This window comes from Thunnus maccoyii, chromosome 5, assembly GCF_910596095.1.
Source record: "Thunnus maccoyii chromosome 5, fThuMac1.1, whole genome shotgun sequence".
Taxonomy (NCBI): Eukaryota; Metazoa; Chordata; class Actinopteri; order Scombriformes; family Scombridae; genus Thunnus; species Thunnus maccoyii.
In genome coordinates, this window is record NC_056537.1 from 21533757 (window position 1) to 21549646 (window position 15890).

The window sequence follows — 15890 nt, forward strand, 5'->3', positions numbered from 1 at the left end:
AGCAAAGATGGATAAGAGAGGGAAGGGGCATCCGAGGCCACTGTGGGCACATTGTATTTGTTTGAGTCATTTGAGCTAGCAGAGGGCATCACCCCCTCCTGTGTTTTTATGTGGCACATGGAACTACAATGCATTTGTTTAACAGAGTGTGTTTTTTTTCCTCCCGATTCACAGCTCAACTGGTCTCAGTTTTCAATCATGAACAGCACAAAACATCTCCTCCAGACAGTCTCCCTTTTTGGCTTTCCTCTCGCCATCTTTTTTCTCTCTCTTCCTCCTCATCAGTCACTCCTTTTATCTTTCAATCCTCCATTTGGTCTGCATCAGTGCAGGGTAAGATCACAGCAGAGAAAGAAGGGCACTAGATAAGAGGCTATGACAGACAGGGAGTGCAGTAAAAGACTAGTTATTTTATAGTTTCTGGGTCTGCCTTCCCTTCCGTCTCTTTTCCATGAGAGGGTTTTTATGGGTCGGCAGAGATCTTTGAATCCTGTATTGCTCAGACTTTCAGCTGGCACAGTCAGGGCTACATTGGCATAGACAGACATGGAACCGGATACACAAACATCTGCTGCCAAACTACACATCAAGAGTGTACGTGAGCAGTTAGACAAACACACAAACAAAGTGAATAGTGAGATGTGTGTAGCACACTGCACTGCTCATAGCAGTAAATCTCCAGTGGCAATATAGAGCATGATAGATGGACAGAGGGCAGACTGAGGGGTCAGTCTGCAGCCCTGTCAAAATTTTAACACTTACCTTTCTCCCCAGCTACAAAGACATCTAAATTTATTCTGCCAGTAAAGCTGGAGCGTACTTTAACAAGGCACCAAATCCTCTCACTTAACTTTTACAGAAAACACAACGGACATGACACCTCCAAATATTTGACAAATACAGCAGACACAAACCCAAATGAGCTAGGTGCAGAGTAGACAACCATGGAAAACATGCACATAAATGAAAACCCTGATGGAGTCACAGAGTGTAAAAACGCCTGTGTGAAGCTGTTAAAAATCACAGCCAGAGAGTGTGACAACTTTTCTTTATTTATGTAATGGATCTAAATGCAGCCAAGATTCGACCTGAGAGCATAAACATCTGAGAGTTAATGTGACCTGGAGTGACTGCATGTGGCAGGTGGCCTTTAAAAGAAAGGTGTAACAGCAGCTACACAGACAGATGAAAAGAAGACAGAGCGAGATGAAGAGGAAAACCTCCCAAAAAGAAAGAAACGGTGAGACAGAACTCTTGTGTGATGAATTGTGTAGGTTTGGTTACACTAAGATAGCCTCCGCCGTCCGCACTATTCCGCCAGATTACAAAAACAGTGACATCATACATAGCTTGTTTGATGTAGGCCTCTCTGTAAACACACAAATGAGACATTTAAGAAAGCACACAGGATTAAGTCTGATTTGTATTGTCTTTGTCTGAGGTTTTTAAATTCTGGTCCAAGATACACCACACTAATCATGATAAAGACATAAGATGTAATTTGTATGCAACCATATCTTGGTCAAAGTGATTAATCTCCTTGCATAAGCTTTATCACTAATATCATACTTGTTTGGGCACGGTTTGTTTTGAATGTCTATGCTCTTTCTGGGTTTCATCAGATTCAAGATTCGCCCACCCTCCATTCCATGAGAATCTGAGAACATACAAGTGAAGAAACGCTGCCACTGTAGTGTACCACAACATTTGTGTGAAAAGCTCGACCTGCAACACGAGGTCTAAAAAATAAGTCACTGTGTATTTATTTTGGCACAGCATTCATATCATTTTACAAAACCAATCAAAGTATGAGCTAAAAAGAAAGGGAAAATAAAAGCTTTTTATTGGACAAGGCTTTCAGACACTGCCTAGGGAATAGAGGCCTTTGTGCAGTTTCTAGTTCTCACATCCTGGGACCCTGTGGTGCCTGTCTGCAAGGAACAAAAGCCTACACACATTACACACTGTAGCTTTGAACTCTGTGTTTGTTAATGCATGTTACGTGTATGGGACGGCATACACCCTGCTAACTGAATCGATAACTGCTAGAAAACGTGTGTTATGGTGCAAAATTTAATCAAACTCTGACCAAAACGTGTTCCAAGATCCTAGAGAGAGACAGAGAGGAATGCTGCTGTCAGGCTCAGCAAGTAGGTCAGTCGAGGACACAAGCATGCATGTGTGTTTATGAGGGTGAGAGAGAGAGGGAGCTCCAGGATGTGTGGTGAGTACCTCAATCAATTGAAAACACACATGGAGCCAAATAGCCTATAAAACAACACAAACAACAACCAAAGAAAAAGTATACACGCACACAGACAGTCAATGGCGCCTTGAACCTATGGGCGAATTGGATGATTGAGATATTAATCTGACAATAAAATGAAGAACTGAGCAGCTGAAAGCACGTGGTTCCAGACGGTGAGTGGCTTGCAACGCCTTCATCACCCCAAATTTTGACATGTTATATAGAAAGGTGATGATTAGGTTTCGAGTGCAATGTTGGGAGCTTCAAAGAATTCCTTACAAAGTATTGTTACTATAATCACATCACTACTCCTACTCCTACTACTCCTACTACTACTACTGGAACAAAGCATGGTATTACTTTACTGATTGAATAAATAGGTCATTACTTGCATTACATTTTTAAACCTCTTAAGTCTCTTCATTGGCGTAGTATTTGGAAAAATCTCTGTCTTATTCTGCCTTCAGTTCTTGCCAGAAATTTCTGAATTATGAGCGGAGTGAACATGACTGAGCCAACGAAGTGGCAAATACAACTCAGGAAGTGTGAATTTAAGGCTGCAGAATCTATTCTTGCTATTTTTACAACAGACCTTGAAAATAAGTAATGTGGTCTTACTGGGCCTTCAAACACAAGGGGCTGCTTTGGTCGGAGGCTGATGTTAAAGGTACTGGCGAGAAAATAAAATATAATCCTATGAGGCTGATTTGAGCAATAGTTTCATAAGTTTGAAGGCTTTTCAGACATCAAAACACCGCAGAGTGGTATATAACACTGGGAGGAATAATTTTATCTTCTGTTGCAAAAATCACCAGGGAAACAGTAGAATTACACTGTCCATGTTACAAAGTAATCTACTAGGAATGTGCACTTGCACATATTTGATTGGAAATTACGACGCCTTGGCTGCCAGTGACTTTACATTGCGTTGCAGCAAAAAGTGAGCCAGATTCAACTTTTTTGCAGATTACACTGCGTTTTGTTGCTGGAGCCCTCAGCGACTGCAGCCCCACTGTGTCAGGGTCACATGGCACCAGGTACTGCATAAAATTACCTCATTGAAATGAATGAGGGAGCTGTGCCTTTTCTCTGTCTGAAAACAACCACAGCGCTACAGCATTTAGTCAACCAATTGTTTTAGGGTGTAATGCTAAAGTTACATAATGTGTATCTAATTTTCTTTAGGGGGTCATGAGGAAATCATAACCTTTAAAAATGTAGATAATAATGTGTAATTTCTAGTAATAACCCCCACAGTGATTATGTGTGGCCTCCATTCACATTTTAGTAGGAAAAAAATCCACTGGTTGCTACATAAAAGCACCTGTCCTTACAAAATAACATAAAACAGTTTAACCACCAGACAGGCAGCATGAGAAAGAATTTTCTTCCCTAACGCCTGGCTTCTAGGCAGACATGATGAAATCATGAAAGTGAAATAATGTCTTGGTCTTCAGTGGGGCTGCCCCCTGAAAGTCAACGAGTCAAAATATCTGTCAGGGACCCTTCAGTCGACTGAGATTCTTCAAGTTGAGCAGTCAGGGTTTTTTTGATTATTATTTCAAAGTGGACAATGCTGTGAATTTATTTTTCAGGCCCATAGTTTTTATTTTCATCTAAAAATAATTCTAATCTTTAAAGAGAAATAAAGTAGTAGGCCTATCCTGTTGAAGAGGAAATGCCTTTTATTTCTTAGCAGCCAATCCTGTGAATTTATTTTAAAGTGCTTCATTTGTTTATTCATTTACATATTGTTTTTAATGATTACAGTGAAATAAAAAAATATGCTATAAGAGCTTGATTTAAACAGAAATACATGCGTTCTGCCTGTCTCATTATTCCGATAAATCCATATGGTAGCCTGACATTAAATGTTGGCAATTCAAATCTTGCATCATATGCAGCTAACTTTTATTGATTTTTAAATGCTCAAAAATATGTTCCTATGACTCTGTTTCATTTGACTATGTTAATGTGGTCGAAATCATCACTGAAACTCATGCCAATGGATTTTCTGATTACCAGATAGTCTATATGAAAAAAAAAAGTAATGAATAGTCAAATCTTCATATTGAATAGCTAAATCCGATGTGACTGACAAAAATCTGAGTCTGGTACAGCTCTAGTCTTCAGGCGTCCATATGTGGCCTGCAATGGTCATACACAGGCCGGCTCTGCTTTGATCGAGACTTGCTTGGATCTCAGCAGAAAGAACAGAGAAACAGGAAGGGCCCTTGGTCCAAAACATCCAAGACAGAGATGGAGGAGGAGTGAGGGATGAACAAAAACAGACACTGGGAGGACATGAGGAACATCTAAGTGTGTGTGTGTATATGTGTGTGTGAGGGTATGTTTCTAATTAATACATCATTATCATATCCAATTGTATGGTGGAGTGCAATGAACAACAAACAATGCCCCAAAACAGAGATGACCGTGGTTCAGGAGGCTCTCTGTACTTCCGTCATCGGGTTTGTTGGGGTTCACCTGTCCAAGTTGATAACATGGAAGCAGGCTAAAAACATTACTTTATTAAATTTAAATTGCCTGGTCGGTCGATTACATTTACACTGTAGAAAGTTATAGTTAGCAGCTTTCATACTTAGAAGCAGAACAAATGATGGGTTCATAATTTTGAGAAACATGAAGCCAGGTGCGTGTGACTGGATGACAACTGGGTGTTTAGGTGATAGCTCTCCAGCACACTTTGTTAAAGCTTTCACTGACCATACAAACAAAAGAAAAATTAGGTTGGTCAGCGACACCTAATATTAGAATAAGTATATTTTCAGTTAAATACCAAATTCTACAAAAAAACAAGTATTTGTTTGATTTGTACTACTTTTATTTCACCATCTCTCTCTTTCTGTATTTCCTATCTAGAGCTCCTCAAAATAAAGTAGGAAGATGGGCATAGAGTTAATATTTGTCTGCCAGTTGAATGTGGCCATCATGAATGCAGCATTGGACAAACTATTGGTAAAATATTCAGCAAATATCCATAACACATTCACATCAGCATCATAACACTCACAGTGACAGTATAATAGAGGGTATGAACTTGACAACACCACACATGGAAATCACCATGGTTCACTACCCTGAATGGCAAAAATGTAAACATCCAGCACCTGCCAGATGCATTTACATGGAAAAATCACAGCTAAAATGGTAAAGAGCTGTTGTGCAATGACTGAAGAAATAGATTCAGTGAAAAAATTCAGGGTCACGATTTTACAGACCACTGAAGGCTGTAATGCATAAAAAGAGGCAAAGATATCTTTGCAATTCAGGGAGAAAATTGGAATCTTGGTATTGAAACATTAATGTCATTTCTTGTTGTGTCAGGTATGTTACATTTTTGAGTAAAACATCCTAATTGGACTAGTTAGTGACTTTGTGCATGAGATGTTGAATGAAGGTACATAAATAGATGGAATGTCATAGAAAACCTTTCAAAATTAGCTTTTTCCATCAATTTACTGCCCTTAATGTTAGAAGTTAAAGGCTATTTCCCATTTCTAAGGATGGAATAAGTAGTGGATAAAAAGACTAGGTTGAAGCCTGTCCAGTTCTGCACAGACAGTCCTCAGGGTTTGGCATAATCACACATATGAATCATTTGTGGAAGATCTGATGATCACTACTATGCAAGTATCCTGATGAACGGCCATTTTTCTAACACAAACCCACACACATCCACCATTACTCTTATCTATTCTTTGTGACGGATTTGCATTTTATGCATAAAAGTATGCAGCGGTAAAAATATGTGGTTTATAATCTGTAGCGTGGATTAAATAAATTAGTACAACTCCTAGTTTAGTTTACTGTGAACATGTTCTTACCTGTCCATCCTGACCAACATGCACCTGGTGGATCTGGAGGTTCCCCTGAAATAGAGAGATTACACGTCATGCCAAAACCCTGATGTTGCATCAAATATACACAATTATTGATCAGAAAACTATATAAAAGACACCTTGTGTTACTTCTTGGCTCTCCCATTAGCTATAATTTTTGCAGCAATATCTGAAAAGTGTCACAAATGTTTTTTGTTTTGTCTTTTTAATATATTTTTGGGGCATTTTAAGAGACAGTGGAGAGAGATGACAGGAAACGAAGGAAGAGAGACAGGGAATGAAATGCAACAAAGGTCTGCTGCTGGAATCGAACCACGGTCGTCCCAGCCAGCAGGCGACCGGAGCGTGCCATCACAACTATTTTTACAGGATTCTGAGCATGCAGTGTTTGTCATGTGTTAATACATGATGACATAAGAATGAAAAGAGAATGAAATGTCCTTGTAAATACGTCAACTATTCTGTCATTCTACAAACGAAAACAAAAACACATATGTGCAGGCACAGACCCGTCACTTCAGTCCTATCATGATGCAATGACCACCATAAAATTTATAAAACACATAAAACACCCGCAGTGATATTAACAAGACCACATGAGAGAGGACATCATATAAGCCATATTTAGCCTGCCCCAAGTTTGAGCTGTTTTCTCTCACTAACTGTATTTCATGTATAGATGCAGTGCTGTCTGAGTTGCCATATGGCCAGAAAGCAGTGTAATCTCTCAAACAGCTCATTTCCTTTTCAAGCACGCTAAAACCAATGTCTTTAATGAAAGGGGCCAGTTCCTAATGAAAACATATTCTGTGAGTGGCAGTTGGGAGAAGTGGGATTTTGTTGCTAAGCTTTGAACTCTAAAAAACAAACAATATCATGGAATAGGAAGGAGAAAGGAAAAAAAAAAAATCTGGGCTCAGCCACAAAGAGCAGGAAAGGCTTTAGAGCTTTTCTGCCTCCAGTTCACTCTGTCTCTCTCACTCAATCGTGCATTTCGTCCTCTGAGTGCTCTTTAGCACAACTGAATAGGAAATGAGAAAAACACTTGGTCAGAGTGTCAATTGCTTTTGCATAAATGTCAAGCTGTCATGCATGTGTGGCACATATCATATACACTATGTGATTACATGTGTATGTGTGTACACAGACTGGCGCCTTGAAATAAATCTCTCTCCCACATCCTCGATAAATCATTAACAATGATGCTGATGCGGAAATTCCTCTTCAGCAGTCGGTGTGGTTTTGAGTTCGATTCTGATTTCAACTGGCAGCACAACGCTGTGAGTTCATGCAGAGATGTCTGGTGAGGGGGCATTATGTGGAAACAAAGTCATAACCCCATGCATAAGTGTACCTAACATTAAAGCACTCTATAATAGGGCTGGGCAATAAAACGATCTCGATACAGGATCACAAAAAAAAGGTATGTCGATTACGATGATAAACTTCAGACATTTTTAACTCGATATGGATAGATCTAACAGCCTATCACACAGCAGAAATAAACACGACAGCCAGTCAGTCTGCAGTTTTTGGCTTGCACATCAAAGTACACGCCCATTTCCTACCACAACGTATTGTTTGCGCTACCAGTGAAGAAAGTGGATGTCCTTTGGAAAAGAGGAAATAAATGTGTGGATCCGAGGGGCACGAAAGTGATATGATGATACCTCAGATTAGCCTCTATGTCAGAGCCTGTTCCCCAGGTAAACAGTGAACCCAGGCTGGCGAAGAGGGACAAACTCCGCCGCATCTGCTGATGAGGATACGCTAGTGCTAACATTAGCAGGGCTGCAGCTGGAGTGCCCATCACGTCTAAAGTAACCCTGGTCGAAAAAAGCTGCTCTAACTCATGAACACTAGTAGAGACATCCTGTCTGCAACTGCAGAACAGTCATCACACATCATCGTTTTAACGAGGCTGCTTTGACTGTGGATTCACAAAGCTAACTGCTCAGCTAAGCTAAGCACAAAACTAAGTAAACAGAGTAGCAATGTAAGGCTAGTTACCCACTAACACTACTGTTGTTTCAAAAAGAAAACTAGCTAATCTAGTGATATGTGAACTAAGCATATATATATAAAGATGTAGTATAATGATCACTGGTTTACAATTTTGCACTTTTTACTCAGATTTCTACCTCTAAAACTGAGAGATGGCGACAGGAATTCGATGTGATAGTCACAGCTTTTAGTTTTAGTTACAGTATTTTAATAAGTTACAAGGCAAGCTAACTTGTATTGTTTTGTTAGGCAGATAAAGCTTGTTTGCAAAGTTACATTTTTACATCATGTTATTCTATTTTTCATGTTAATAAGCCATTCTAAAGTTTAACTAATGAACCCTCTGGTTTCTTCAGGCTTCAGTCATTATCAGGATACTCAAACTGACAGCATTATCAAATTATGTATCATGATAAATATCAATATTGATCAATATGGAAAAAATGATCGTGATCATATTTTTCCATATCGCCAAGCCCTACTCTATAAACAACATCTGCTTTTGCTAAAATTCACTAATGACTTAAATAGCAGCTATTACTCAGGTGCATTTTGCTTCACTTGTATGTCTGTCTTCTTGGAAAAGACACACACAGTAAATGCAGCTTAATAGTTCTAACCAAGCATATTTGTCAGATGACAAATAATACTTTTCTCTATTAAAGTGTTCTTTCTTTTCTCTCTTTTGGAAGAAAGCTAGTTTGTAGTGTACAAAATGTGAATTGTGCAATAACAAATTTGATCAATCACGAGGAAATGGGTGTAGTTAAAAATTAGAATAATTGTTTCTGCGCACAGCTGAAGCGGGATCAATCCCAATTTTCTGAAGAAACACTTGGCGAGCTTTCAACATGACAGACAGCCTCATCATAGGACACCTGGTAGAGCAATGCGCTGGACAGCAGCTCTCATTGTGTGCCGGTCTTTGCAACAAATCCCTCTATTGGCCTAAAGAACATACAGTGGATTTAATAGCTGTAATGTCATGCGACAGTGTATATCTGCAAGCATCTCTGTGTTTGTAATTATTCTAGGTTGAACAGTAATCAACAAAAAAGCTTAACAAAAAAAAAGAATCAATAATTGTTCATATTTATCAATTCCACCATTCACTTCCTAAATAAAAAGAAAGTTTTTATCTCTTTAAATTCAAACCATCATTGGAAATAGCTTTATGTCAGAGGGCAATCAGGGGTGCAGCTGCTGAATCCAAATGCTCCCATAAATATTGAAGATTAATTCAAACAGCCAGTCAAATACTATAAGTCACTTCCAACGCAACATACTGAAATTCCCACATTGACACACATTCTTTTTAGTTTCAGTAAACCACTTCTTTCTGAAGCATGAGTTCCCTGCAACAAGACGAATTCTCCTGAGTGATGTGTTTGCTAAGAAATTTAATACACCAGGAAGAATGACTTAAGAAAAGGAGTGGTCCTCTTCTCTCTATCATCCTAACAAACACACACACACACACACACACACACACACACACACACACACACACACACACACACAACTTACCTCACTGTCCTGTGTGATCTGCACTTCCTCTCCTTGTGGCACCTGGGCAATGTGCAACTGACCCTGTGGAATCTGAGAGAGACACATGAAATATTAGACGGCTGAAGTTGGAATTAACAAATATGAACAATAATTCAACAATAATTTCATTTTTTATCCTAATAACTATTTTCAAAAAAACAAAAAAATCAAATTAAATCAACATATAAATGATCATAAGATTATAAAGTGCAGTTATGCTTAAGCAGCAATGTACAAATTGTGATTAAAAATAGTTAACTGAGCAGTCTTGTGCTAGATGCAATCTGGAAACAACACCATGCGAATTTAGTTTGGCAAATACCAGACAATGGTTGCAAAGATGACTCACTTCCAGTAAATGCACTTGATTTCCTCTGCTATATTAGCAGCACTCATAAATTTAAAGCTCAGCTGCACCCTTTAATACTCCGCAGAGTATCAGGAAGATAATAATGCACACTGAGCTCCTAACAATCCTTCTCTCCCACTCCTCCATGTTCTCCTTAACTTTTCTTCCTGCCTTCCATCTTTTATGCCTGTTCCTTCCTTTCTCAGACATGTTCTTATCATCAGTACCTTCAGTCTTTTTGTACTAAGGCAAGAAAATCTAACTTAATTTCCTCATGACACACACACACACACACACACACACACACACACACACACACACACACACACACACACACACACACACACACACACACACACACACACACTTTCTCTCAGCAAGTGTGTATCTGTCACTGGCTGTTTGAATATAAAACAACTATCAAGACTGAGTCAAGCTGCTCTTAATCAAACTCCATGGTGAACTTTGAAGTAGGACCTAGCATGTTAAATTCCAGTTTGATAAATCCCACAGACAAAGTGAAACCTTAAAACTGACATGTTTGAGACCTTCACCAGACCAGAGTTTGATCGAGTGACCAGTCTGTCTCTTGTCCCCTGATACTGGCTCTCTTCCATACTACATACTAATTGTATGTACTAAGTATTATACACTAATCTTCATTGTATACCATTTTTTCAGTTAGTATACAAGAAACATACCACATAGTTTTATACTAGTAGGAAATGTTGCAAAACTGCGACTTCAGAATGCCACCACCAGTTAAATCTAACAAAAAGACAGAAAAATGTTTTCTGAAAAGATTAATAGTTATTTTTTTTATTTTCTGAGTTGTTCTTGGAGCTATTTCATCACCAACCACTATTATTTTCAATTTTGTCCAGCTGTGAGTAACTCCTCCATTTCCTTTGTGCACTGCATTGCGGCAGAATAGTGTACAACAGCAGACTCAAAACTCTAGTGCTTTTAGGATGCATACCAGCTGTTTTGAGTATACTTTATTTCGTCACCTGCCAAGTGTTATCACACTTCATACTCAAAAACTGCTTAGAGTTAGTGTATATTATGGATATGGGACATACTTTAGGTCCTTAGAGTGATTTAGAGGCACAGGGAAGAGAAGATTAAATAGCTCCAGTCACTTCCTGTTTGTCAGCCCACCCATAATGTGTAGTGGGCCTGATTGTGACATTTGACCAAAGCAGCTGTACAAGGTCATCCAATCCCTGAGCATCAGCTGCCACTCCTTCATTTATATAAGCTGTACTTTATTTCTGCTGTATGTGTCATTGTGGTGGATGGCGAGATCTGACGCCACACACTACAAACCCTGCTCTATGGGATCATCACATGACCACAGCCTGAAAAAACCCACGAACGACAAAGAAAAGATAAAAATAGTCAAGTTCTCACAGTAAGAGGATAATTTGTTGAGTGTTTGAGTATAAATAGAACTGCCACTCATGCATACAAATAAAGATCAAGGATGAAACACCTGACACTCACCACTTGAACTTGTCCATCCTCGCCGATACGGTGGAACTGGACCTGCTGATTGGCCAGCGTGTAGTGCAAGGTCTGCTGGGTGGCAGTCTCAATGTGGGCTGTTTCTTCTGCCATGCCTCCTTCTGGTTAGGGGGACAAACAGTACAGTCATTGGTGTGCTCATGTTTACAGTAGATTAAGCATGACACAGACAGACACACAACCTATACATACCCACACATGATCATGCAAGGGGCCTGAGCAATCTCTTGTAAAAGCCTGGCTAATTCCCAAGCCATCTGCTGGATGATGCTGTGTTTATACTTTATCATACGCCTAAATACACAAGAACTGTCCAGCTAGCCATCCAAACACACTCATGGTCTAGCAGCCAAACACAAACTCTAGGCCTCAGTCTAAACACTCACTATCACATCAGCAATTTGAAACCCCTGCATGGATCCATCACATCACCCAATGCAGAGACACGCTACCCCAAAGATGTCAAGACACAGCAGTCAAAGACAGCAGAGCACTCAATGATACCGACGTCTACACCACAGGCCACAAAATAAACAAAATCACACCTTCTCCTGTGAGATGTCAAAACGTGCAGCAATATATAGACCATCTGAGAGAAGTGAAGACTGACAGAATTTGAGGTCATTTCTCGTAGCAAACCATCCTGCAGTTGCAGAGCGGAGAGTCTATGAGCACTTTTTTGAGCATAAATTAAAAAAATCTGGAAACGTAGCTTGAACTGACATAAAACATACAGTGCATATCACATACACCTCAAAGGTTCTGTTTTGTGTTATGTTACTTTGAAATATAAGGCTGTCTCCCATCTTTCGGTATTACTGCTATGTACTGCACTATGTAAATAATCCTCAGTACTGTTGTTTGCCAGATGAGGAAGCAAGAGCCAGGTGGCTTGCGGAAACTACAGTTTTGGTCTGAGCTCTATGTGCTGGTTCACTGATAAGTAATGGTTTTAAAAGCAGAAGAATTGCCTCTTTCCAGTCCATTAAGATATAATCTGATTAAAGAGGGAATGATTGTTTGGTGTGTGTCTTTGCATGTTTGTACATGCACCATCTGAACTAGTGTTTGTGTTGTACACTCTGGGGTGTGTGTGGCCTGAAAAGGCAGGGCCTGACAATAAACCCCTAGTGTGTGCTCACAGGATATTTGGGTTTCCCCTGCAGTCTTACTTTCCTTGGTCAGAGGTGAGAGGTGATGGCTCACAGGGAGGGAAGGACAGCAGGCATTGTGTGCAGATTAGAACCATCTGCACCAATACACACTATCTGCATTTAGGCTCAGGTCTTGAAATAGCTTTCACATAGCCTATGAAATAAGTGAGGATGCATCTGAGTGTGCACTGTTGTTTGTTGTACTTGCGTACAGTCATTTTCTTTCATAAAAGTAATATAAGAGGAACTGAAAGATAAAAAAGGAAACTTTTGTCAACCATCATTTGGTGCAATATAGCCAACTAATGAGATAAAGGTGCATGTAAATGATGCAACGGACTAGTTCACCAGTCATGCCATGATTAACCAACCCAAAATTTGCACCAAATCAATTTGCACATGAGTAATACTAGTGGAAAGCCTTTAGGTGGAGTACCAGTTATGTTTTATAGAAATGACTTTACTTATGGGTAACTACCCGTATTCAACTTTGGGCAAAACCATGAGAATGTTTTGGCTTTCAGAGTTTTTGAGTTCAGAACTTAATTCATGCAGAAAATAAGCACTTACATACATTCCTTTCATAGTGGTTGAGCACCAGTTCACATTCATAACTCAAAGCTAAACAAATGTGAAATTTGTTCCGACAGCACAGAGTGAATGACCTTCATAACTTGGAGCAAAGTGATGTCACATGCTGCTCCAATGAAACCAAGAGAAACTGAAAATCAGCGGTGGTGTCACTGGCCCTTAAGCAAAAGAATGAGCAGCAGATATCTCTTTATAGGGTCTGTAGTTGACTCATACAACTAAAAACTAGAAAACAGCTGAAAACAACCACAGAAACGTGGCAACGTTATCAGCTGATAAGGAGTTATGAGAGCGGTGCCTGGTAGGTATCAGTTTTCTCTGGCCATAGAGATAAATATTAATGTTCTGACTCATTTCAACATTCAAAAGACAAGAGCGATTAATAAGCTTAAAAATTGACTTGATTTAGATCTTTTAAACACAGTCTAGTGTTTAATTTGTTGGAAATCACTCCAGTCACATAACATGTATACAGCTGAAGTCGGAAGTTTACACACTTAGGTTGAAGTGTGATTATAGTGTCATTTTTTTACCCAATCCACAGATTTCATGTTAACAAACTATTATTTTGGCAAGTTGCTTAGGACATCTACTTTGTGCATGAGATGATTTTTCCAGCAATTGTTTACAAACATCATGGGAAAATAAAATTTAAAAAACATTGTGGATCTCTACAAGTCTGGTTCATCCTTGGGAGCAATTTCCAAACGCCTGAAGATACTATGTTCATCTGTGCAAACAATAGTACGCAAGTATAAACACCATGGGACCACACAGCCATCATACCACTCAGGAAGGAGACATGGTCTGAATCCTGGAGATGAGATACTTTGGTGCGAAAAGTGCAAATCAATCCCAGAACAACAGCAAAGGACCTTGTGAAGATGCTGGAGGAAACAGGTACAAAAGTATCTATATCCACAGTAAAACAAGTCCTATGTCAACATAACCTGAAAGGCCGCTCAGCAAGGAAGAAGCCACTGCTCCAAAACCGCCGTAAAAAAGCCAGACTACAGTTGGCAACTGCACATGGGGACAAAGATCTTACTTTTTGGAGAAATGTCCTCTGGTCTGATGAAAAAAAATAGTTTGGTCATAATGACCATCATTATGTTTGGAGGAAAAAGAGGAAGGCTTGCAAGCTGAAGAACACCATCCAAACCATGAAGCATGGGAGTGGCAGCATCATGTTGTGGGGGTGCTTTTCTCCAGGATGGACTGGTGCACTTCACAAAATAGATTGCATCATGAGGAAGGACAATTATGTGGATATATTGAAGCAACATCTCAAGACATCAGCCAGGAAGTTAAAGCTTGGTCGCAAATGGGTCTTCCAAATGGACAATGACCCCAAGCATACTTCTAAAGTTGTTGCAAAAAGGCTTCAGGACAACAAAGCCAAGGTATTGGAGTGGCCATCACAAACCCCTGACCTAAGTTCAATAGAAAATTTGTGGGCAGAACTGAAAAGCGTGTGCTAGCAAGGAGCCCTACAAACCTGATTCAGTTACACCAGGCCTGTCAGGAGGAATGGGCCAAAATTCCAGCAAATTATTGTGAGAAGCTTGTGGAAGGTTACCCGAAACGTTTGACCCCAGTTGAACAATTTAAAGGCAATGCTACCAAGTACTGACTAAGTGTATGCAAACCTCTGACCCACTGGGAATGTGATGAAAGACATAAAAGCTGAAATAAATCATTCTCTCTACTATTCTTCTGACATTTCACAATCTTAAAGTAGTGATAATAACTGGCCTAAGACAAGGAATGTTTACTAGGACTAAATGTCAGGAATTATGAAAAACTGAGTTTCAATGTATTTGGCTAAAGTGTATGTAAACTTCCGACTTCAACTGTAATAGGTAGTATTAATATCTCATATCTAAAAGCATTTACAGTAGTTTCAAGAGAATAAGTTGTCTTTAGTATGTATACTAATGCAGAAAACTGCACTAAAGATTAATTATTAATCTTTTCTGGAGTTATTATGTTCACACAATGTATCTCCACATAGACAAAAACAACACACACACACACACACACACACACACACACACACACACACACACACACACACACACACAACATCCTAGGTAGCATGCGCCACGGTCATTAGGCACAGAAAGTTATTCAGCAATGGAGAACACAACAGACAAATACATGCGTTAATGCAGGAGATGACTCCGATAATAATCTGTACTTCACCTGTGACTGAACTGCGAGGTGTCCGTTTGGAGAAGCTCTTGACAGCCAGACTCTGACCACGCTGCTTGCGTCTCCAGGCAGTACGACATTTGGAGTCGATGCTTTGCTTGATGCGGTACCAGTCTGATTCCGTGATGCCAAATTTGTGGAACAAGTGGCCTGCAGAGACATGGAGGTCATGGTCAATGGTATAATCAAATGCATAATCAAATCTTGTTGGCCTAGTCATTAATCAGTGTATCATATCGCCATAATATCTTAATTTCACTATTTTGATATGTCATGCTGCCCCAGATATGCTTTGTCCTAGGGCTGTCAACGAATATACTAAATTAGATTACGTAATTGAGTTGTAAAAAAAGCAGAACTACCGCAGCTGTCTGCCCTGCGAGTTCTCGCAT

The 15890-nt window shown here is 39.6% G+C and overlaps 1 protein-coding gene across 3 annotated transcripts in view; it reads right to left on the reverse strand.

The window, feature by feature from the left end:
• LOC121897066 (BTG3 associated nuclear protein) overlaps positions 1 to 15890 on the reverse strand; it is a 40781-nt gene that overhangs the window by 16346 nt on the left and 8545 nt on the right. For all 3 annotated transcript variants that reach the window (XM_042411334.1, XM_042411335.1, XM_042411337.1), the window contains exons 8-11: positions 15490 to 15648; positions 11519 to 11640; positions 9643 to 9714; positions 6097 to 6141 (exon numbers count right to left, since the gene is read on the reverse strand). In XM_042411334.1, the coding sequence (XP_042267268.1) occupies positions 6097 to 6141; positions 9643 to 9714; positions 11519 to 11640; positions 15490 to 15648 (398 nt within the window). The remainder of the gene's footprint in view (positions 1 to 6096; positions 6142 to 9642; positions 9715 to 11518; positions 11641 to 15489; positions 15649 to 15890) is intronic.